The following is a 23,541-nucleotide window of genomic DNA, read 5'->3' on the forward strand; positions in this document are numbered from 1 at the left end:
GGAGAAAATTCTGAGGAGAGGTAAGGCTTGATCAGGGATAGTCAGCGTGGCTTTGTCAGAGGAAGGTCATGCCTAAAAAATTTGATTGTATTTTTTGAGGAGGTAGCCAGATGTGTAAGTGGGGTTTGTGCAGTTGATGTAGTTTACGTGGATTTCAACAAAGCCTTTGACCAGGCCCCACATAGAAGGTATCAAGAAGGTAAATGTACATGGGATACAGGGCCATTTGAAAAAGTGGATTCAAAATTGATTCAACTGTAGGAGACAGAGGGTGGTTACAGCAGGCAGGTTTAGTGATTGGAAGCCAGTGTCCAGTGGTGTACCACAGGGATCTGTGCTGGATCTCCTGTTATTCATATTCATATAACTGACATAGTGACTGTATGTGAGGTTAAATTAGTAAGTTTGTAGATAGCACAATGATTGGTTGGGTGGTTAACAGTGAGGTTGATCTTGGGCTACAAGTAATTATAATAAATGGGGTGGTTAAATGGGCAGGTAAGTTGCAGATGGCAGTTAACCCGGAAAAGTGTGAGGTGATGCACAGTAGAAGAAGTAATTTGACAAGGAAATATTCGATGTACAGCATGACACTAGGTAGTTCTGTGGAACAAAGGGACCTTGACACGTTTGGCCATAGGTCCCTGAAGGCAGAAGGGCATGTTAGTAAGGTGGTGAAAAAGGCATTCATTGTGATTTCTGTGGAATTTATTGTACTCCTTCTTTGAATTCCACAGTAAAGGTGACTGATGGATTGCAAGCATTTGAAAAAAAAAACTGGTTTTCTGGTGGTAGCTGGAGGGCCACACAAGGATCCTAAGCAAAACAGGCCTGACACCATTTCTGTTGATAACGAATGAGTTGTGGGAGTGATGGTGACAGGAAACTGAAAGCATTTATATCTCATTTATGTAATGTTGTTGAAGTTCTAACTGGAAACGTTAACTCTGTTTTCTCTTCTCAGATGCTGCCAGATCTGCAGATCCAGCAATTTCTGTTTTTGTAATATCTAAATATGTCTCATTTGAAGTATCTTTGTTCTCTAAATTATAAATGATCTATATTCTGAATTGTTTTGACAGTGTAACAAATTGATGTTTGTTTTAAATTCACTCGCGGGACATGGGCAATGCTCACTGGGCCAGCATTTATTGCTTGTCCTTAGATGCCCGCGAGAAGGTGTAGTGAACTGCCTTGATGAACCACTACAGTCAATTTGTTAATAAATAGCAATTTAGAGTATTTTGGTCAACACCAAACAATTGAGTTCAATAATTCCAAAACTGACATTCAGTGCAGTGCTTGTTCCAGAATTGAGGTATACAACAGCCTAAGTCTTACACTCAGTTTCTGGATCGTCGTATATACGATCAGAGATGAGCCTCAGAAATCAGGTTAACACAAAAGGCTTTCTCCTATGAGGAAATTAGCTGAGAAATGTCAACTGATTGAGGATTCCCCTGCTTCCTGAAATCGCCTGTGAAAGTCTCTGACTCTGAGCTATTGTTGGAGATTTTGGTAGGATCTGTAGGAATCCTAACCCAGAACAGTAGACAGAAAGGCCTAGTCTAATTCCTGATCGACTCCAGAATTGATACTCCAATCACTCTAATCAGCAGATTAAACCCTCCCACCAGCACTGACTACCTTCCACACCCAACTACTACCCCATTGCCCACCATCTGTCCCCTCATGTATCTGCCGACTCACTCATTCTACCCACGTTACCACTCTGCCTATTCATAAGCATACAACCACTCACCCATTCACTAACATTCACACTGGACCTTTGAATGTACAATATGGCAGCTTTACCATAAAAAGAATGTGTGTCATGCCCTCTCTCTGATGTTGCGAAGGAGCTCTCTTGAGGAACACTGCTCTCTGTATCTCTGGGAAAGCCACACTTGGAAGACCTGCCAAGAAATGCAGAGCACTGGTCAACTTAGGGGAACATTCAAATCAAGATCAGGCCTAATATTTGCAAATGAATCACTAATTAGTTTCATTAATGGACTATTTTTGGTTTTGGAATTTGCTTTACAGAGTTATTTTTGCTCATTCCAGGTTTAAGTGCACTGTCAATAGAAATATTTTTCTTCAATGATCTTGCAATATTTCATAAGTTTCAAAGCTAAGAAGTTCTTTTTAAAAAAAGCTGTCAAAATGATTAATTGTATGTCCACCTCTTAATAGTCCTCATAGTGTAATTGTGGTAAGTAAGCTACCTGTTAATTTGCATGCCATGACCACATGTCATTTGAACTCGATGGAAAGCTGCTGAGTGAAGATAAAATTATTTCTGCAAAAAAAATTTTGGTGAAACTAATTCACCCAAGATTTTCTTCAAGCAGCACAGTTGCGACTTGATAATGAATTGTTTATATTTGATTAGAGTATATTTAACTTTAAAGAAATGGAACCATTTGCTAAAGAACTGTGTAAAGCAATAAAACAGGCCAGTATGTCAATTGGAACAAAAATCATGCTGTAAGTTTCAACCAGTAAAACTACTCAATGTTTAACTTAATGCCAAATAGATTTCTTAGATGGTAATCATATGGCCCTAGTGGGTAGCTGTTTGGCTTCAGTCTGAAGGTTGTGCAATATGATCATTAGCCATGCTTTCTTTTGTTACTCCTTGTTAACCACAAGCCAGTTGTGGAGATGATGTAGGAGAGTGAACATTCGAGAAACTTGTGAGTTGTGCAGAATGTGAGCATGTGACAGTTCCTGATTAGCAGATGCACACCTAAAGAAACTGTTGCTTGTGGTCCCAAACAAGCTGAATATGCAAGGAATAACGTCCATCCCTGTTCAGGAACTTAGCTGGATGTTGTTATAGAGCTCTGTGTGCCGCATGTTTGCAATTGATCACCCTTTCTACCTGAGGAAACCCAGCAAGGGTTGCAATCCCACAGCTCAGAAAGCTTGGCTGACCACAGGCCCATGGTCAACTGGGTCAACTTGCTGTTTTGCGAAGGGCATCGGTGAAATCTTGAATGTAGTTGTGGACTTATGATTGGAAGATGCCACACATGTTCTCAGTTGAGGTTTAAAAGGATTATAAATAAATTCAGTGCCACTGTGATCTTGGGCTTCACAGACATAATGCTGCTTCCCAAGGCACATACTGAAAGTTTCAACCATCAAAACTATTTAAAGTTTGGTTTAGTGCCAAATAGCACACCTGTTGGAATTAATATTTGCTTAACTTACCTTTTATAATACAGCACTGAATCATTAGTAAGCCAGTGACCTGAGAATTTCAGAAGTGCAGGTTACTGACTCCTATTGCACACTGAAAATCTCCTTAATCCTATAAACTAACGTACTCTAAAGCTTGAAAGCTGAATTTTAATAATTTTGTCCTAGTATCTGATCTTAAGTTTATTTAGATAAAGGTGAAAAGTAACTGGGGTGAAATTCTTATTTGCCGATTTTATTTTTTAAAAACCCTTAAAATTCATGCTAGCCTTTTTTAACAAAAACAAATAGTAGTTTTGGTGATTTTGATCTCCATAATTAAAACATTAAAACATCTAGATCATAGAAAATATAGGAATTTCAAACTTTTTTTCAAAAAGGATGTCAAGATGAGCTTCTTGCTAGTGAACAGAAAGAGGCCTGTTACCAGGGATTATTGTTCATCACCATCCTCTTTAATACCTAATCTCACTCCATTAACGTACAGGTTGCCATTCTCCACCTGCCGGTGGAGAAACTAACTACTTACAGTCATTGACATGGAAATTACTTCAGGTCACCACTTGTTCCTCCAGATGATGATCTTGGAGACTTGGCACCAATATTTCAGGGCACACTCCATGAGCAGTGGCCATACGTATTCCACGTTCATGGATCTTGGCATCCGACATGACCCAGTCTCACTGCATCATTTTGGCATACCTCTGATTCACTTGCAGTATGCTTCAGCACTTTAATACTGTACTTTGGAGCACAGTGGCACCTCTGATTGGAACGCTGCTATAAGAAAACAGTATGCGCTTGGACGGACACCCAGCTCATGGACTGTATCAAGTTTCATCAAAGGACACCTGGCTTGCTGTCATACTGCTTATGCATTTTGTGTCTACCTGAATGCTTACAGCGCTCTTGCTTTGCTTTGCCTTGCCATTATGTGCCTCAGTCATTGAGCTGAATTTAAAGACTCACCGTACTACTATCTTTCCTTACTGTCTAGCACAGACAAAAATGCCAGGGGGTTTGTCATGGTTGTCATCAGTCATCAGTCAAAGGGGCTGAATGTCATTTGCTGAATGGCAGTGCTCTGACAATCTCATACCTGCACCACATGCCAGGTATGTATGCACTAAAAGCACTGCTTGTGCTTCAAGCAAACAGTCATGTCTCAGAATTTAAGGAGAGTAGTCCTCGGTCAATTCCAGGGAGACATTCTTCAAGCATGAGGGCTGGCATAGTAAGTCCAGGGCAGTCTCTAACACCAATTCAAGGGCTTGGATATGGTCAGTTGGCTGCTTGGGGTAGTCAGGGTCAGTGGTCTGTACATCTATAGTTTGGGGAGAGGACAACAGTCAGCCCTGTGGTTCCAGTGTAACCGGTCCAAGGAATCATTGGAACACAGGAGGGAGCCTGGGGAACTTGGTTGTGGGGATTGGAGCCAGAATGCTGGGGTGTGGAGGGGATTACAGTGGTGAAGGGGAGAAACTCAATATGCAAGATGGGGAAGATGAGACCTGGGTTCAAATACCACCTGCTTGAGAGATACGTGATAGCATATCTGTATAGGTTGATTAATTTTTTTTTGACGGGAATGAGGGAATGCAGGGCCGTTTGACAATCAACAGCACCCTGGTTTTGATGGGGGTCAGTGGACTACTAGATGGAGGTATATTTACTAGATAAGCCTGGGGTAAAGTAAACAGATGAAGATTTAAATAAATGGGTAAAGTGGAGTTTGGGGAATTTAACAACCTATGGGATTGATGGGGGAGGATAACAAGACGGGAACGTTTACTTTTCACCAAGAATAAGAGGCTGAGCCTGAGATTCACTGCCATGGGAGTGACCGCTGTTGCCTTCCATTGTGTTGTAAATAACAGTTGTTCAAGAGAGATGCAAATAGCTGTGACTGCTCCCAGATTGGGTAGGTTAAGTGTAGTTTCTGTCAGGGAGGGGGTTTAAATTTCAATGTGAGGCCCTTAAAGGGGAACAGCATTAGACAGACTTTTTTTTATTATAAGCTATTTTTCTAATCGGATGTTATTACACACCTCTGAATCGGGTAGAACTTGAACCTGGGTCTCCTGGTCCAGGGTTAGGGACACTATCGCTTCGGCATAAGAGGGCCTTGCATTAGATGGACACCCATAGAGTAACAAATGAAAGGCACCTGTGACCAATACACACTATGCAAAACTTGGGGATTAACTTACTGTATGAAGTCCAAAGCCTTGTTGCTCGTATTCTTGACCATATCAATGCAATATTATGAATTAATCACACATTCTTGAGATGCAATAGCAATGTTTGGCTATCTGGACAGACTGACCCAGTTCGCCATTTGCGAAAGTAACAGGCACCTGCAATTTACCCATAGCCTGCACATAGTGCAGGAACTGCTGATTTCATATTCTGGACCATCAAACATTACGCAGCCCTAAGAATGACTTGGGTGTGTCCCTTAAATGTTGTAATTGCATTGAGAAACACAGTTGCATGCGCAGCAGATGAGGAAAAGTGAACATATAAATAAACAAGGTCTTTTTCCATGGGGTGGGGGAGTTTAAAACTAGAGGGCATAGGTTTAAGGTGAGAAGGGAATGATTTAAAAGGGACCTAAGGGGCAACTTTTCACGCAGAGGGTGGTGCGTGTATAGAATGACCTGCCAGAGGAGGTGGTGGAGGCTGGTATAATTACAACATTTAAAAGGCATCTGGATGGGTATATGAATAAGAAGGGTTTAGAGGGATAAGGGCCAAATGCTGGAAATGGGGCTGTATTTATTTAGTATATCTGGTCGGCATGGATGAGCTGGACCGAAGGGTCTGTTTCTGTGCTGTACATCCCTATGACTTGATATATTTACAGATGTGATAACTTATTTACATTGACATGTTACCTGTGCTAACTATGTGCCTTAGGAACATACGAATAGAAGTAGGTCATTCAGGCCCTCAAGCCTGTTTCATCATTCAGTGAGATCATGGCTAATCTGTGCCCTAACTCCATTTACCTGCCTTTGGCCCATATCTCTTAATACCGTTTTTTTTAACAAAAATGTATCTATCTTGTATTTGAATTTAAAGTCTGATCCAGCATCTGCTGCCATTTGTGAAAGAGGGGTCCAAACATCTACCGCCTATTGTGTGTAGAAGTGCTTTCTAACATTTCTTCTGAACAATCTGGCCCTAATTCTTAGACTGTGCCTGCAAGTTCTGGAAACCCGAACCAGTGGAAATAGTGTATCTTTATCTACCCTGTCTTTTCCTGTTAATATCTTTGAAGACTTTGATCAGATTACCACTTAACCTTCTAAATTATAGAGAAAACAGATCTAATTTGTATAGTCTCTCCTCATGACTTAACCCCTGAAATCTAGGTATCATTGTTGTAAACCTACATTGTATTCCCTCCAAGGCCAATAAATTCTTCCAAAAGTGTGATGCCCAGATCTGCTCACAGTACTTCAAGTGGGCTGTAACCGGGGTTTTGTATAACAGCAGCATAACTCCTGCACTCTCTTGCACTTCAGTTCCCGACATATAAAAAGAATGTGCCCTTTCCTTTTTTCCCACCATGTCTCTGTGCTGCCCTGAGATCTGCAGCTGGGAGTATAAGGTGTCTGTCCTACAGTTGAACCTGTTGACCTTGGAGGTTTTGTCAGGCAGCCCTAACAGTATTTGTCTCTAGAGGGCCCAGACATACTGAGTGTGTCCCTGTCCACCAAGACCTCCAAGTCCCTGGCCAAATGGCTGGCTACCAATATCCCATTGTCTGCTATATCCTGGGCAAATCTCTCCAAATGTACAGGACAACTCTGGACTGCCAGTGCTTGACTGAGGACACCACAATCTTTTAAAGATGGCACCAGTGCCAGGGATTCTAGGTTATCCTGGCAGTGGTGAATATCTCCACCTATGCGAGTAGGAGAATCCAGCTAGCATTGGACGTGAACTTGCCATTGAGGTGTCGCAGCAGAGCTAATGATCCAAGTTTGGGATGATTAACTGAAAAATCTTAATTGGCCTTGTGGCGATAAACTTCCCGTGAAACTTAACAAAACTGATATCTAGCCAATTTTTGGTAAAATATAGTCCTTTGAGTTTAATTAATGTGTAGTGGAGGTGCACAGAAGAGGAAAGGCTGAAATTTCATTTTGATTCCATGCTAGGTAGGTTGATGTTGGCCATTATACTAATGGGAGCTTTACATTCCTCCTCCGTTTTCCAACAACTTGGTAGGGAGCTGGGAAATTGAATTAGCCTGGATTCTCTTTGCTACCAACCAGCAACTTCTGTTGGAAGTGTAAATGTGGACATTGGATGAGAGTATATTTTGGTTAGTCTTGGTATTCTTTCCTATACCCGTTGATTGTCAAGCCTTGAATATATTGTCACATTGTGAGGTATTGAAAGTACTTTTAGAGAAAGAGAACATTGGCATGATGAAAAGTGTTACTGATGTAGTAATTTCAGTGTGGAGGGATAGATGTGATTATCACTGATTTCTGATTTAAACCTATGTACTCCGAATCTTCTTTAAACTGTTTAGAATTTGTACCCAAGTTTGTCATCTTTGAAACAATCTACATTTAAAAACAATTTTTAGTTGCAGTCTGAAATTACTAGAGATTTGATACCTTCGTAAACCTGCTTCATGAAGAACAAGTACAAAACATATTTTAAATCATGTGATAACACGGTGTAGCGCTGTATGAACACAGCAGGCCAAGCAGCATCAGAGGAGCAGGAAAGCTACTTGCTGCTTGGCCTGCTGTGTTCATTCAGCTCTACACAGTGTTATCTCAGATTCTCCAGCATCGGCAGTTCCTACTATCTCTTATAAATCATGTACAAGGTTTGTGAATAATATATTCATTATTTGACCTATAAGTTATCCTGTCCTGTACACTAAGACATTGAACTTCATTTGCAATACTCTAGATTAAGATTCAGATAAAAAGATTTTGTTTTACTTGAAATGTCATACTCCAGCCTATAAATAGCTTTTGCTATCACCATTCTTCGAATCAAGTTCATTCTGTCTCTCCAGCCAAGTTATTTTGTCAGCCTCACCTTATCCTCCAGTTTTATTGTTTTTCACATTACCTCCACCCTGTTGATATTGGTAACAACACATGCATCACAAGCTCCCTGTGCACCAGACACCCGCACTAAATAAACCCAACAACACATGCATCCCTTAAAATGACAATTAGTCTGTACAGACAAGATTGACCATTGTTATAGACATTTTCCATCTTTTGTAAGTTGGTGTACAAAATGTCATGGGATGTAGCTAACTGTTGTTACAATGACTGTACTGTTGAAAGCCAGTTGGAAGTCTAAAGAAATGCATTAATGTGCTTCTCTTATTTTATGCTTCATAGGCAGTCAGTTGTAAAGGGCAACATAGCATCTCATATACGTTATCCAGAAACCAAACTGTGGTGGTAGAGTATACTCATGACAAGGACACAGACATGTTTCAGGTGAGACCTAACTACTCTCTGTATTTGAGTAAGTTATGCAGAGGGCTTGTGTGGTGCAGTGGTATTGTCCCTACCTTTGAGCCAGGAGGCCTCTGTTCAAGTTCAACCTGGTCTAGGGGTGTGTCATGACATGCCTGAACAGGTTGATTTAAAAAACATAAAGTCTATGCACTATCTGGATTCTTAAAAGATACTACTTTATTGTGATAATTCACCGTATTGATTGTAACAAAATACTTTAAAATCAGAAAGGTTTATGATTCAGTTTGTTGATTTATTGAATCTCGCTTGAGCTTCAGTTTGGGAATACTACAGTTAGGATGAATATTCCTGGGTTTCAGGGGGAAACCAGTAGCTAGAATTTGTGCTCCTTATCAATCATTTTATCATGATTCCCAAGAGAAGTGCATGATGTGTCTATCGATTGTGAAGCCCCTCAACAGTTGAACAACTTATCTAGGCTGAGTTAAGCCAAGAACTGCATAAAACTGGCTGGCATATACCGTTATCTTCATGAGATGATAAGCAGAAGGAACAAAAAATAACTTATTGTGTGCAATAAAATCTGTGTCTTTCTAATTTTTATGTGTTTATGTTTCCACTTAGGATAATGGTTCCTGTGTGAGCTAGATCCATCAATTTTTGTATGTCTTTTCCCTAGAATTTCCCTGTAAGATCATTATACGTCAAATTGTCTCTCCACCTGTCTTCTAAAGTAAAGCATTCAAAAAAAAACTATTGTCCCAAACATAAACAATTTAAGGGGATAAATCTGTACTTCCAACATATTGTCTTTCCCTTGAAAAGTGCTCAAAGATATATTTGTTACATTAGTATTTCTGAGACCAACAGCATTGAAAACTTAAACAGCTGAGGAATTTCCAGATGTTAAAGATTATCGATGTTTGAATTTTAATTATTTAATACGTCAAAAGATCTAAATTTCATTAAATAAAGTTAGTTAAAGTTGCTGTGATTCCAGATATTATTGTCAGTGATATTATCAGACAAATGATTAGCACATTGATATATAATTTCTAAATGTGCATACTTGGTGGGCTAATTGATAGTTGAGTAGCCAAATAATAGTACTTCAATTAGTGGTGTGGAAGAGGAACTTTGAGTAGGATTTTGCTGGCCCAACGGATACAAATCTGTATTTAGATTGAATGGGGTCAAAGTAGAAGGGCAAAGCTGGGTGGGACCTGATTCCCGATTTCCTGTCCCATTCCCATCATGTTGTATTTTTAAGGGCACTGGATAGGGGTGCACGCAGCAATTCCAAAGCTGGTGGCTCCATTTCTAGGGTGGTGATTTCAGATCTCCCGCAATTTTCATGGAGTTGGGCTGGTTACTGAAGCAGACATGATTCATACCATCTCAGGGGTGTCATGAATAATGTGGGAAGCCTGTTCTTGAATTGACAGCCTTTTGACAGGTAATTTTATAAGGTGAACTTTACATAATGTAATGATGTTTGATAAATTAATTATGTTTTAAATGCTTGGTGATGAGTCCATTAAACTGACCAATGTTATGAATGTAGAGAAATCTTCAGATGTGTTCAATTAATTTATCTTGTGGATGAAATGTTTTTCCAAATTGAAGAGTATTGAGATTCAGATTTTATTGTGTCAATTGTATCCTGTCCTTTGATATTTTTATTAATTGTTCACTCAGTCACCTGTCTAGGTTTGAAGCAGTGGAACAGATTACCATTTGGAACAATTATTGGACATATTTGTAGAAATAAATCTTACTTTGAAATCTTGGGGTGAACCCCATCAGTTTCCTTGCTCCCTTTGAGGAGACATTACTTGAGCTGGCTGGGAAGACCAGAAGCACTTGTGGTGTTGAGGAGACAACAAGGGCAACCGACCTGGTAAACATTGCTGTTCTATTCTCCACTCCAATTACCACCAACACTAAGAAATTCCTGTTATGCACGAGCATTTTTCCATCTTCTCCAACTAATTACCTCTCTTCTGCTATACAGGCAATAACATCACTCCAGGAACCTCAACAAAGAGGAGACTACATCCTCAAACTCTGTGACAGCCCCCTGTCTGATGAGGCAGTCTATGAACCCTCAGAGGATGCACCAGCACTCTCCACCAGCACAGAGGCTTTGGCTTTGCTGGGAAATCTATCTAGATTAGACTCAGGGATACAATCTAGTGAGCATGTTTGTGACATGTCTCCAAATCTGGTGGAAGAGGAAATGCCAAATATCTATGGCACTCCGAGCACTGCAGGTGATCCGACACCTACTCTTCCTCGTGCAGAAGACATGCCCCTGCATTTGGCTGTAAATGACAGTCAGCCTGTAGATACAGCCAAATCAGGGAGTTGTGCAAAAGGCACTCAGTAGGATGGAACAAAAAATGTCGGAGTCAATCCATACCCTCATTACTGTGGTGGCTGCAGTATCTGAGCACTTGGCAGTCTCCACAGAAATGATGGCAGCTTCCTTGGAAATACATGTCGTGCAGAAGGCTTGGTGGTGCCAGATATGCGTTCAGAGCTGACTCCCATCCCTTCAACCATGTTTGTTCAGCATCAATGGCAAGGTGGGATAAGGGATCTTGACCTCACTCCAGGTGCTCCTTCCTCTCGAGACAGGGTGGTGCCAGCAGACACCCACAGGAAGGCACTGAGAAGATTCTTTCAAGATACTATGGAGGAGACCTTCCTCTCTGACTCCTCCCTCCCTGTGATCACAAAGCCTGCAGCATTTCAAGTTGAGGAGGGTGAGCCTGTATCTGGGCAGGAGAATCTCAGCTGGCCTGGGCCTTCTAGGCTGAAAGACACCGGTGACGACTGCCCACATTTTCGAAGTCAACAGGATGAACTATATGACAAGCTCCCTCCACCCCACTTTGGAATTTGGCTCTGTGTTTAGACATAGTGGGATGGAGAGAAAGAAGACAATACACTGAGGGCACATAGGTGGCCTGGGTTCTACATCATTGTAAATAAGCCATATTTTCAAAAATATTCATTCATGTGCACCAATTTGTACAACTATTATCTGTTCATAATATACTAATAAGAGTTAGTGAAGTGAGAACCAGATGACAGCTGAGGAAGCTGTTCATACATCCCGAAGATATAAGATTTTACAACAACAGAGCAATTATCATCTCTTACAGTTAGTTTGGTGAATGTGGCTAGCCCCTTCTGTCAGGCATCTTTGAACCTTAACTTCGGAAGGCAAATCATTGCATGTTAATGTGGATGAGACTGAGATGAAAGGCAATGTAAAGGCAAGATGACAGGGCTTGGCCTTGCTTTAACCTTATGGTAAGAGGGCAGAATCATTGATGAGTCCATTCATCTTAGTGCAGCAAGATTTTGCCTTTGAACTTCTTCAATGGAACACACTGACATTGAGGACAGTGACAAATTCACTGGACAGTTCACATCTCTGTTGTGAATGCTGCAGTAAGTAGGAGTTAGATCAGTTCTCAGGATATCTGGTGCAGTTTGCAAAAAATAACTGACATTTCATGTTACCACAGTGGTCACAGGTATGTGCCTTTGAGCACAAGTCCTTGTACAGCTTCTTGCATAGATTTGTGATGATGGATCAGGACATCCTTAATCTTCTGTGTCATTGCCACTCTGTAATTTGGAGATAATTGCAGCAAAGACTATAAATGCAGCGTTTGACTATACCTTTGCACTACCTTGGTGGATGTTGCCCTGCTGATTGTTCCTCTGGAAGCTATGCAGCAGCCACTGGACGTTTTTGTTGCTGGGCTTTCTGAAGCTCTTGTTCCTGGTATCTCATTCGATAGGAGCAATGCCTAAGGAAGACTGATTGAACTCAGCCATGTCTGCTGAGGTGGAAGAGATTTAGTGGGCAAATTCAGAGAGATTACATTGTTATTAAAGGTATGCCTGAGCTCTCACATCCTTAACAATCAAGCTGAATTTTATGTCCTGATGCAAGATTGCATGGCAGTTTCCAAGAAGATAATAGTCGTGCACGTAAGGAGATCCGATGTATGTGACCTTACCAAATGCACAGTGGACAACTAAAGTGTCCATGTTCCATTGAGAGTAGGCTTCTGCCAATAAGCTCACCACAATCCTTTCCACATCATACTCCTTGTCTTTGCCAACTTGTAATTCTTTGTGAGGATATGGCAGCTGTTATGCGTTGTCTTCTAGTACTTGTTATAGATTGGCCTGGCCAATGGGATCATTATCGTCTCCTTCTAAGTTTCTTGTGACATTAAGGTTTGATGAGCTTAGATCTCAGGGTGGCAATCAGTGGCCACAATGAACTACTCACGTTTGTTTCAGGATATAATTTAAGTGGATTGTTTGACCAGTGCTGATCTCCAGTGAAGTGAGAATCCACTTGAGTATAATCTATGGATTTTTCACTGCAGTTAGCCCTTGCAGTGCCTCAAAAATGATCCAAATTCTGCCCCCAAATAAAAAAAAGCTATTTAGTCCACCCATTTTGAATACTGTCCTAGCTCTTTTCTGAATTTATTTCACAGATTGATTTTTGGAACAATTTGGTGAGTTTCCATCTTTGTGTTCATGTGAGTGACTGGTACGCTTTGTTTGTGACCGAAGAATTGCTCCCCATGCATTCTGTTTTGTGTTTCTGTTCATGGTCCAACATTAACATCAATGAACCCATTTTACCCCAGACCTCTGACTCTGGAGGTTCTTAAATACTTGCTGGCCATATGCCGTCACAGGTAGAAGCCAGAGAAACCATCACCTGCTTGAACCTTCCTATTCAAGAGCTCCTGGTCCCCTGCAATTCACCATCAGGTTTTCCACTTACTTGCTATCACTGTCATCAGTGCCCTAGTACAACGAGACCAATTCACTGACTTGATTAGAGACAAAAAACACTGCAGATGCTGGAATCCAAGGTGGACAAACAGGAGGCTAGAAGAAGACAGCAAGCCAGGCAGCATCTGTAGGAAAGGAGCAGTCAACATTTCAGTTATAACCCTTCTTCAGGACTGTTCCTGAAGAAGGACTGAGGCTCCAAAAGCTTGTGTTTTCAAATAAACCTGTTGGACTATAACTTGATATCGTGTGATTTCTGACCTTGTCCACCGCAGTCCAACATGGGACCTCTACATCAAAACACAGCTAAGACACAGAAGATGCCTGGTACCTAAGCATAAAACAATCTGCCACAAACATGCAAGCTCCCTCCACTCCAACGCACATGCTTGACATCCTCAAGTTGTGCCTGAATTGACCTGACAACAAGTATGATCAGTGTGGCTGTTGCATTGCTCATGCCAAGAAGAATACAGGAAGAATGTGACTGTTGATCATGGAGACGTCTTCTGCAGATGAATCTGCTCCATGTTAATAGAAACTGGATGGCCGGCACAGCAATTCTGCAAGTTGCGATGAATACCGACAAGACAACAGTTGCCCACTCTCAGATTTTAGTCTTGATTGTGGAGAGGAAACTAACATGAAGAGTTGTGCACTTAATGAGATACAAATAGCCCTCTCAATACCCAATGACAGGATTCTGAACCCACCAATATAAGGCGTGAAGACTTAATTGCAAGAATTTTTTATGGATGGCAAGAATTTGATTTTTTTTTTGCTCTCTCTTGATTAAGTAATTTCGCTCATCGTTATTCTTGCCACCTGAGAAAGAGTGAAATTCACCCCTGTACCAGTTTTCATATGGTTTAAACTAGTGATGGCTAGGGTGAGGCGATGTCCTAGTCGTATTATCACTAGAATATTAATCCAGAAATTCAGCTAATGTTGGTCCTTGAAGGAGCTGAGTTTGAATCCTGCCATAGTAGGATTTGGTAGATTTTAAATTTGAACCACAGCAATGTGGTTGACTCTTAACTGCCCTCAAGTGGACTAGCAAGCCCACTCAGTTGTGTCAATCGTGACGAAGTCTGAACAAAGATATGAAACCTGGCATCAACCTAGGCAGTGAAATGACAACAGAAAAAACAGCCCTGTTGACCCTGCAAAGTCCTCCTTAACCAACATCTTGAGGCTGGCGCCAAAATTGGGAGACCTGTCTCACAGACTAGTCAAGCAGCAGCCTGACACAGTGATACTCACAGTATCGTATCTTACAGACAAAGTTCCAACATCACCATCATTATTCCTTACCAATCTGCCCGCTGCAGATGCATTTGTTTATGACAATATCAGTAAGAGTGACTACCGCACAGTTCTTGTAGAGACAAAGTCCTGCCTTCACATTGAGAATAACTGTCGTGTGTGGCAAAGCATGATGCTACATGGGACAAACTTTGAACAGATCAAGCAACGCAAAACTGAGCATCCATGAGGCATTGTGGGCAATCAACAGCAGCAGAATTGTACTGTGACAGAATCTGTTACTTCAGGGCCTGGCATGTCTCCCGCTCCACCGTTACCATCAACCCTAGTTAAGTGGTAAGTGCTAGAGGCCATGCAGGGAGCAGCACCAGGCTTACGTACAAATGAGGAAAACCCAGTGAAGTACCAAACAGGATTGCTTGTGTAACAAATAGCATAAGCAGCAAGTGATAGACAGAGCTAAGCGATCCCACAACCAACTGATCAGATCTAAGCTCTGCAGTCCTGCACCGTCTAGTCATGAATGGTGCTGACAATTAAACAACTCATTAGAAGAGGAGGCTGTACAGATATCTCCATCCCCAATGATGGAAGAGCCCAATATCTGAGTGGAAGAGATAAGTATGAAGCATTTGCATTAACCTTCAACCAGAAATGCCAAGTGGATGATGATCCTCATCATAATCCTCCTCCAGTGGTCCCTAGCATCACAGATGCCAGTCTTCAGTCAATTTTGATTCTCTGCTCCAGTAACTGTTGAAGGTACTGGATACTGCAAAGACTATGGGCCCTTATAACATTCTGGCAATTGTACTGAAGACTTATGCTCCAGAACTTACCACTCCCCTAGCCAAGCTGTTCCAACACAGTCACAATACTGGCATCTACCTGACAATATGGAAAATTGCCCAGGTATGTCCTCTACATAAATGCAGGACAGATCAAACTCAGCCAATTACTGCCCCATCAGTCTACTCTCAATCATCAGTAAAGTGATGGAAGATGCCATCAAAGTACTATTAATCAGCACCTGCTCAGCAATAACCTGCTCAGGGAAACCCAGTTCGGGTTCACTCAGCTCCTGACTTCATTACAGCTTTGTGCAAACATCTAGAAAAGCATTAAATTAAAATGGTAAGGTAAAAGTGATAACCCTTGACATTAAGGCCACATTCAACCGAGTGTGGCATCAAGGAGCCCTAGCATCACTGGAATCAGTGGGTATCGGGCAAACGCTTTGCTGGTTGAAGTCATACCTAGCACAGAGGAAGCTAGTTGTGGTTGTTTGAGGTCCGTCATCTCAGCTTCAGGACATTTCTTACAGCAGTTCCTCAGGGTGGTGTCCTGCTTCATCTGCTTCATCATTGACCTTTCCTCCATCAGAAACTGGGATCTTTGCCAATGATTGTGCAATGTTCAGCACCACTCACGACTCCTCTGAAGCAGTCCATGTCCAAATGCACCTAGATCTGAACGATATCCAGGCTTGGGTTGACAAGGAGAAGTAACGATCCTATCGCACAAATGCCAGGAAATGACCATTTTCAATGATCTAACCACTGCCCCTTAACATTCAATGGTGTAACCATCACTGACTCCATCACAATCAACATCCTGGGAGTTATCATTGACCAGAAACTCAACTAGACTCACCATATAAATACAGTGGTTACAAGAGCAGATCAGAGGCTCAACTCCTGATTCCTCAAAGCCTGTCTGTCATCTACAAGGCACAAGTCAGGAGTGTGATGGAATATTCCCCACTTGCTTGAATGGGTGCAACTCCATCAACACTCAAGAAACTTGACATCCTCCAAGACAAAGCAGCCTGCTTTGCCATATCCACAAGCATCACTTCCTCCAGCACTGCAGCTCAGTAGCAGTCTTGTGTACTATATACAAGATGCACTGCAGAAATTTGCTAAAGATTCTTAGACGCCACCTTTCAAACCCACAACCACTTCTCTCTGGAAGGACAAGGGCAGCAGATACATGGGATATATTCAGCTCTGGAGGATTTGTAATGGAATCCCTTTGTGTATCCTTGTCTAAGCTCCAAACTCCACACATAGATTCAACTTAGCAAGGATTGTTATTTATCTTGACAGTTTTCTGACCACTTAAAAGGATTATGTTTTTTGAAGTTATTTTTGAATGAGTGTTTGTTTGTCATAACAGCATCATTCATGGGCATCTCAAAGACTTCCTAATGTTGTGTAGGATTCAGGAGCTCTCTAAAAGATGGATACAGGGTGAGTGGATATGGGTTAGTGAACTGTTATGGTGGAATGGATGTGAAAGGACGATGGGGCTTATAGAAGGTATGGAGGTGAGGCGTGTCATGAGGAATGTGGAGATAAAGGGGCCTCACTCAGTATTACATCTGGACTATTATTCCAGCCAATGGAGCAGAACTTCAAACCTAGTCATCTCTATATCCCTCCACCTTCCCCCTGCTTCAGGAGACAGTAGCCTGCCCTAACTCTGAGATGGAAAATTATAGTGAACAAGCATGACTATATCGGTGACAGAATCATCACATCAGAAAATTGTTTGACTCCCAATTTCCACCTCAATGGGGAAAGGATCTGACCATTCTATTTAAAAATTATTCAAATCTTAAGTTGAACTATATGAATCAAATTTATCACTTACTTAAGCCATTAGAAAACAAACTGAATTTTAATGTTAAACAGTCTTTAAAAATTTTCAAGTAGAAATGTGTATTTGCATTGTAATGAGAAAGCATAAACTGCCTTTTGATAAAATCCAATGAAAAAATTAGTTGAAGTTTCATTTACTTTTCCTTTCTCACAGATTGGAAGGTCCACAGAGAACCCTATTGACTTTGTGGTGACGGACACTGTTTCTGGTAGCCAGAGTAATGATGAGATGCAAATTACTCAAAGTACAATCTCTAGATTTGCGTGTAGGATAGTTTGTGACAGAAATGCACCGTACACTGCTCGGATTTATGCCGCAGGATTCGATTCATCAAAAAATATATTCCTTGGAGTAAGTATGGTGCATGATTTGGTTAATCTAAAAGCACATTTCTTAAGTATGTACAAATTAGATTCTAAGTGCTAATATTATGTTAATTTTTCCTGTTAACCATTGAGAAAAATATTAATTAAGATGCTAGTTTCTAGGAATATCATGTACAATATCTGCATTTCTCTTTTTTATTTGTAAAAGTAAAAAAAAATGGTTTATTAGATCTTTCAAACATATTCTAAAAGGTTGTTTTTAAGCTTTGAAGTGCTCACGTGAACCAGTCACGAATTGTAGAAATCAATAGCACAGAAGGGCACCAACTCAGCCATTGTGGCTGAAAAATAGTCATGCAGCCTAATCCCACTTTTCTATTTGAGGTCCAGTGCCTTGTAGGTAATTGTACCTCAAGTCTATGTCTAAATGTTCTTTAAATGCTTTGAAGATTTCTGCTTGTACTTCACTTTAAGGCAATGTTTTTCAGAACCTCAACACACCTTGGGTGAAGAAAATATCCCTGCTGGTCCCACCTAAACAGCGTCTTACTGCCTGTGCCCCATCCCCAGATATTAAACGCTCAACCAAGGGGAAGAGGCTGTCCTATACACTCTACCTAAAGCCCTCATAGTTTTATACTATTTGTTAGTGCTTTTGACTTGCTGTTACGTTTAAAAGAAGCTGGTAGGAGAAGCATATTAAGGTCAAGGGTTAAACTTCAAAAATGGTGTTGTGTCACAAACCTAACATAATTCCATTTATTTCCAGCTTTGACCTAGGTAAGCTTGCAGGTAAGCAATGAAATCCTGTGTTATGCAAATATGCAGTTAACTTTAAAGTGTGTGGATTGCCTGAGCTGACAGTAGGGTGTGATTGATCACCCTTGCTTCAGTTTTCTTGCTGTCAGTCTCCACTGCAGCATATGAGTACTACAACTTGGAATTCTCTTGAGGAACAGCACCAGACAGTATACCAATAGCAACAGCAGCACCAGCACCAGCACAGGCTCCCTGCTCAGCAGTAAATTGTCACTCCACATGACAAAAAGAATCAACAGTAAACTGCAGCTCAAAGAAGGCGATATCTGCAACACAGGCTCCACAGACAGAGGATGAGCTATCTCAACATGACACAGTAGCAGTACCTCAAAAGAGTCAGGCTTTTGTTGTAAGATAATAAGGTGTAGAGCTGGATGAACACAGCAGGCCAAGCAGCATCAGAGGAGCAGGAAGGCTGATGTTTCGGGCCTAGACCCTTCAGAAAAGGCTTTTGTTGTGACTCTTTGCTGATATCTACAGTTCCCTAAAAAATAACTATCTTTCCAAGAGGGCCAGATGGGCATGCATCAGCAGTCACTGCCGAGGTCAGAACAAACAGTTCGGGGATGGTTTGGTGACATCTCACGGATCTCTCGATCCAGTCTCCGTAAGTGTACCTCTCAGATCACCGGTGCCTTGTTTTCCGAAGCATCCACATATGTGGACTTTGCCACAGTGGAGCTGATCAAACACCGAGGGTTTTTAGCTTTTTTGTAGAGGCTTGCTGTCCCCATGTGGAGAACGTCATTTGTTGCAAGCAGATGGCAACCAGAAGTTTTCATAAATCACGTGCTGAATGATGCGATTGGCAATTACACTCCTTCAGTGTCGAGTTAGTTTGCGATCACTGGAAGGTGATATTGAGGAAGCTGTCTTGATTTGTTCCTTCTATGCCAGTCATATTTCCTGCAGCTTTTCACTCCTCAACGTAGCCCATCTGGTTAAGTGGAGAGGAGGAATACCCTCCATTGCATCCTTCTTTCACTCTGGACAAAATCTTCAGGTGACTTTCTTTTATGATACATAGGTGTCGCCGGGTGGACCGTCATTTGTTGTTTATTCCTAATTGCCCTTGAACTTTGTGACTTGCTAGGTCATTTCAGAGGGGCAATCTAAGAATCAATTACATTGCTGTCGATCTGGAGTCACATGTAAGGTTAAGGTTGCAATTAGAGATATTGTTTTTTGCAATGATCGATGATAGTTTCATGACACCATTATTGAGACTAGTTTTATATTCCAGATTCCTATATTCATTAAGCAAATTTAAACGTTACCGGCTGCTGTGGTGTAATTTGTACCTGTGTCCCCAGAGGCTACATGCCTGAATTACCATGAGATCAGTGACGCTACCAATACAGTACCACCTCCCTCTTGATCGATTTATATTGGGAGGCAGGGACGTGATGGTGCTTGGTTGATGGTCGAAATGAACTGTGTCTGATGGAAGACCCAAGGTACAAGATTTGTGATGCCATTCAAGTTTGTCAAGATCAGCACAAACGCTTCTGGGTTCTTTTAGTGATATTTTGATGGTCTTTCCATCAGGTCCTCATAAGTTCACTTCCCAGTCTTCTTTTCTAAGGTCTCCACTTATGTGCAATTTGCCACAATGACACTAAACAGGCAGCGGGCTGGTTAATCATTCCTGTAGGGAACCTTACATGTGAACCAGAAGAGGGTCCCAACAAGACCAATGTGACCACAAGGGCAGTATTAGAATAAACAGCTGGGTTGCTGAAGATACACTTCAGGTACTTCAAAAGATCTGGAGAGTGGTCTTCAGTAGTTTTCAGTGGTCTTCCCTTGAAGTATCTTGAGAACTACATGGTCCGCTGTACTGAGGAGATGCTTTGTGCAGAAGACCTCTATGTTTTGGAAAATGTAAGTTTCCCAACAAACAATACCTCACTCACCCTTGTACAATGCAAGCAATGTGAAGTGAGAGCATCTTGAGGAGTCCTAACTGAATTGTAGACTTTCCCTATCCTCTTTCCACCTACATTGTCCTGCTAACCAACGATCTTAGCATATCAGAAAGCCTTGAACAACTAAGATGAGTCTTTGTTCTATCTGTGCTAGACATTCTTCTGCATTGTTTGCTAGGTTGCTTGATTCTTCATGTCAGTGAACATCAGCACAGTCGTGCTAAACGCAATTACCTCCATTCCCTCTCCAATTGATGTGTACTGCCTCTGAAAGTGCTACCAGAACCACAAACGTTGCCTGTTGCAGTTCCATTACTTTTTTGTGGATGACTCCCATAGCTTAGTGTCTGCATTTAGCTGAATGGAGCTTAGAGTGTCCTGAACTTTCAGTGGACACTCTCCAGCGCTGACCTTGTTTCCAGCACCTGTTCCTGCCCACGTGTGATGTGCTTCTCACCATGTGACAACTGTGACATCTCTGCTGCATTCTCCACTGAGGTGCCAGTGTTATCTGTATTTGTGGATGGTGTGTGTGAATCATTTGATAACTCATTCTCAGAAGGCCCTTTTCCCTCTGAGGAGTGCTCAGGTTGGTCCCTCATCAGTTGTGATTTGTAGGAGATCATGTGTTAGTGAGGACACAAGACATGAGCTACTACAAGCATCGAGAAAGAGTTCAGCAAATAGTGTATCTCATCATATTTCAGTTATTGATGAAATCAAGTCAGTACCAATGGTAACAATGCATCTTCTAATGCTAACACTATGTTTCTGGATCATTCCCATTTTTGTATTGACAACATCTAATGTTTGCTCCACCTGTTAATTCTAGCTGTCCACCTCCACTAGATCAGAGATATTATGGTTACTATTCTCCCTTGCTGAAGTTGGTCATATTCTGTCATTTATGTGGTACAAATGTTTATTGCCACATGCTAGCCCAAACCTGAATGTTGTCCCAGTTTTGCTGCATGTGGGGATGGGGTTCCTCAATGTCTGACGAATCACAAAAAGCACTGAACACCGAGTAATCTTCAGCAAAGATTCTGTGCCTGACTTTATGATGGGAGGATGAAGCATCTAAGTGCCTAGTACACTGTCCTGAGGAACTCTCGCAACAATGCGGCATGGTGGCTCAGTGTTTAGCGCTGCTGCCTCACAGTACCATGGACCCAGGTTCAATTCCAGCCTCGGGTGACTGTGTGTGTGGAGTTTGCACATTCTCCCCGTGTCTGTGTGGGTTTCCTCCAGGTGCTCCGGTTTCCTCCCACAGTCTAAAGAAGTGCAGGCTAGGTGGATTGCCCGTAGTGTTCAGGGATGTGTAGATTGGGTGGGTTATAGGGGGATGGGTCTGGGTGGGACGCTCTGAGGGTCAGTGTGGACTTGTTGGGCCAAAGGGCCTGTTTCCACACTGTAGGGATTCAGTGATATGATCTATGAATGCTTTTGGACTGAGATAATTAGCCTTCAGCAACCACAACCATCTTTCTTTGGGTTTTATTGTTCTATACATTTTTAATTAAGCAAAAATCATTTTGTCATCTAATGTTTTATTATAACGGGTAAATGTAACTTTTTTGTTAAAATATAACTTGTAGTTTTTACATCCATATTGTTACCTTTTATAGGAAAAAGCTGCTAAATGGAAAAATCCTGATGGCCACATGGATGGGTTAACAACTAATGGAGTATTAGTGATGCATCCTAGGGGAGGCTTTACAGAAGAATCCAAGCCTGGGATATGGCGGGAAATTTCTGTTTGTGGAGATGTGTATACTCTAAGGGAAACAAGATCAGCGCAGCAAAGAGGAAAACTGGTGGGTGAACATATTTGTTTAATGGTAACCAACATGCTTGTTTATTGCAGTGTTTTTTTTCTCAACAGTTAATTCATACCAAATCGATCAAAAATAAGTGATTCAATATTATCAGTGTAAATATTGTAAAATTTAAAAATCTGACAATTAATATTTATTTCTGGTTATTTAAACCAAGTTGAAGGGTCTAGGCAGATTATGCAGTAGGATAAAATGACAGCATAAATACAGATCAGGATGATTTAGGGAAGAAAATTTGGAGAAGCGCAGTCTGTAGCAGCGTTGATTAAATTTAAAAAGCATAGCAAAGGGGAGGGGGGGTGAAAGTTAATGGAAGCTTGATGCAAAAGTCTTTAATTATACTTCTGGGCTGAATAAAGCAGGTGTTAGCAAAGGCACCCCAAATGTAGTAATAGCATTCAAATTTTAGACCATGTAAACGTTAAGAATTGTTGATTGGAAAATAATAATGTGCATGTATAAAAATAAAAGCACACAATCTTCCTTTTGAATCTTGCCTGCACGATTTGACTTGAATCAAACATGGTTCATATTTAAGAAAACCACTACCAAAAATGAAAATCTATTCTTGACTATTGCTTCAAATCACTCTCTATTCTAAGCATAATATGTCGATCTCAAGTCTTGGCTTTTATAAATAGTTATGAATGGAAAAGAAGTGTTTGACGTAAAAGTATAAGTCTTTCATTCAATACCCTGCACATCCTGTTGCAGTTGAATCTTGTTCACTGTCTTCTTTATCAGTTTCCCACATCTGTCAGCTGAGGCTGTCCAGCATTGATGAAACCTAGAGGGAAGGTTCTTAAGTTGCAGAATTGCACATTTGGTATCTACATGCTAACCACAGTATATTTTCTAAGGAATCTTGTGTACTGACATCATAGTAATGATTCAGGTCCTTACGATGATGGAGAAAGTAGGGCCTGTTAGGAACCCAGAGAGCAATCTGTACATGAAGCTGGAAGAGATTGGTAGAGTGTTAAATACGTATTTCACATCTGTTTTTGCTCAGGAGAAGAAGGATGCAAGTACAGAACTCAAGGTGGACTGTGAAGTTCTTGAGCAGATTGATATAAGGAATGAGGAGATATTTGGTGGAATTAAAATTGGTAAATTCCCATGTATGGATGACTTGTATCCCAAGCTGCTTTGGGAGATGAAGGAGGAAATCCTAAGCGTCCTG

General features: G+C 41.2%; 1 protein-coding gene across 1 annotated transcript in view; it reads left to right on the forward strand.

The window, feature by feature from the left end:
- The first annotated feature begins 8,594 nt into the window (after window positions 1–8,594).
- LOC109927351 (E3 ubiquitin-protein ligase pellino homolog 2) overlaps window positions 8,595–23,541 on the forward strand; it is a 50,042-nt gene continuing 35,095 nt past the window's right edge. The window contains exons 1-3 of the mRNA XM_020527343.2: window positions 8,595–8,696; window positions 17,601–17,798; window positions 22,149–22,337. Of these exons, the coding sequence (XP_020382932.2) occupies window positions 8,688–8,696; window positions 17,601–17,798; window positions 22,149–22,337 (396 nt within the window). The 5' untranslated portion in view covers window positions 8,595–8,687. The remainder of the gene's footprint in view (window positions 8,697–17,600; window positions 17,799–22,148; window positions 22,338–23,541) is intronic.

The sequence above is a fragment of the Rhincodon typus genome, chromosome 8 (assembly GCF_021869965.1).
Source record: "Rhincodon typus isolate 14 chromosome 8, sRhiTyp1.1, whole genome shotgun sequence".
Classification (NCBI taxonomy): Eukaryota; Metazoa; Chordata; class Chondrichthyes; order Orectolobiformes; family Rhincodontidae; genus Rhincodon; species Rhincodon typus.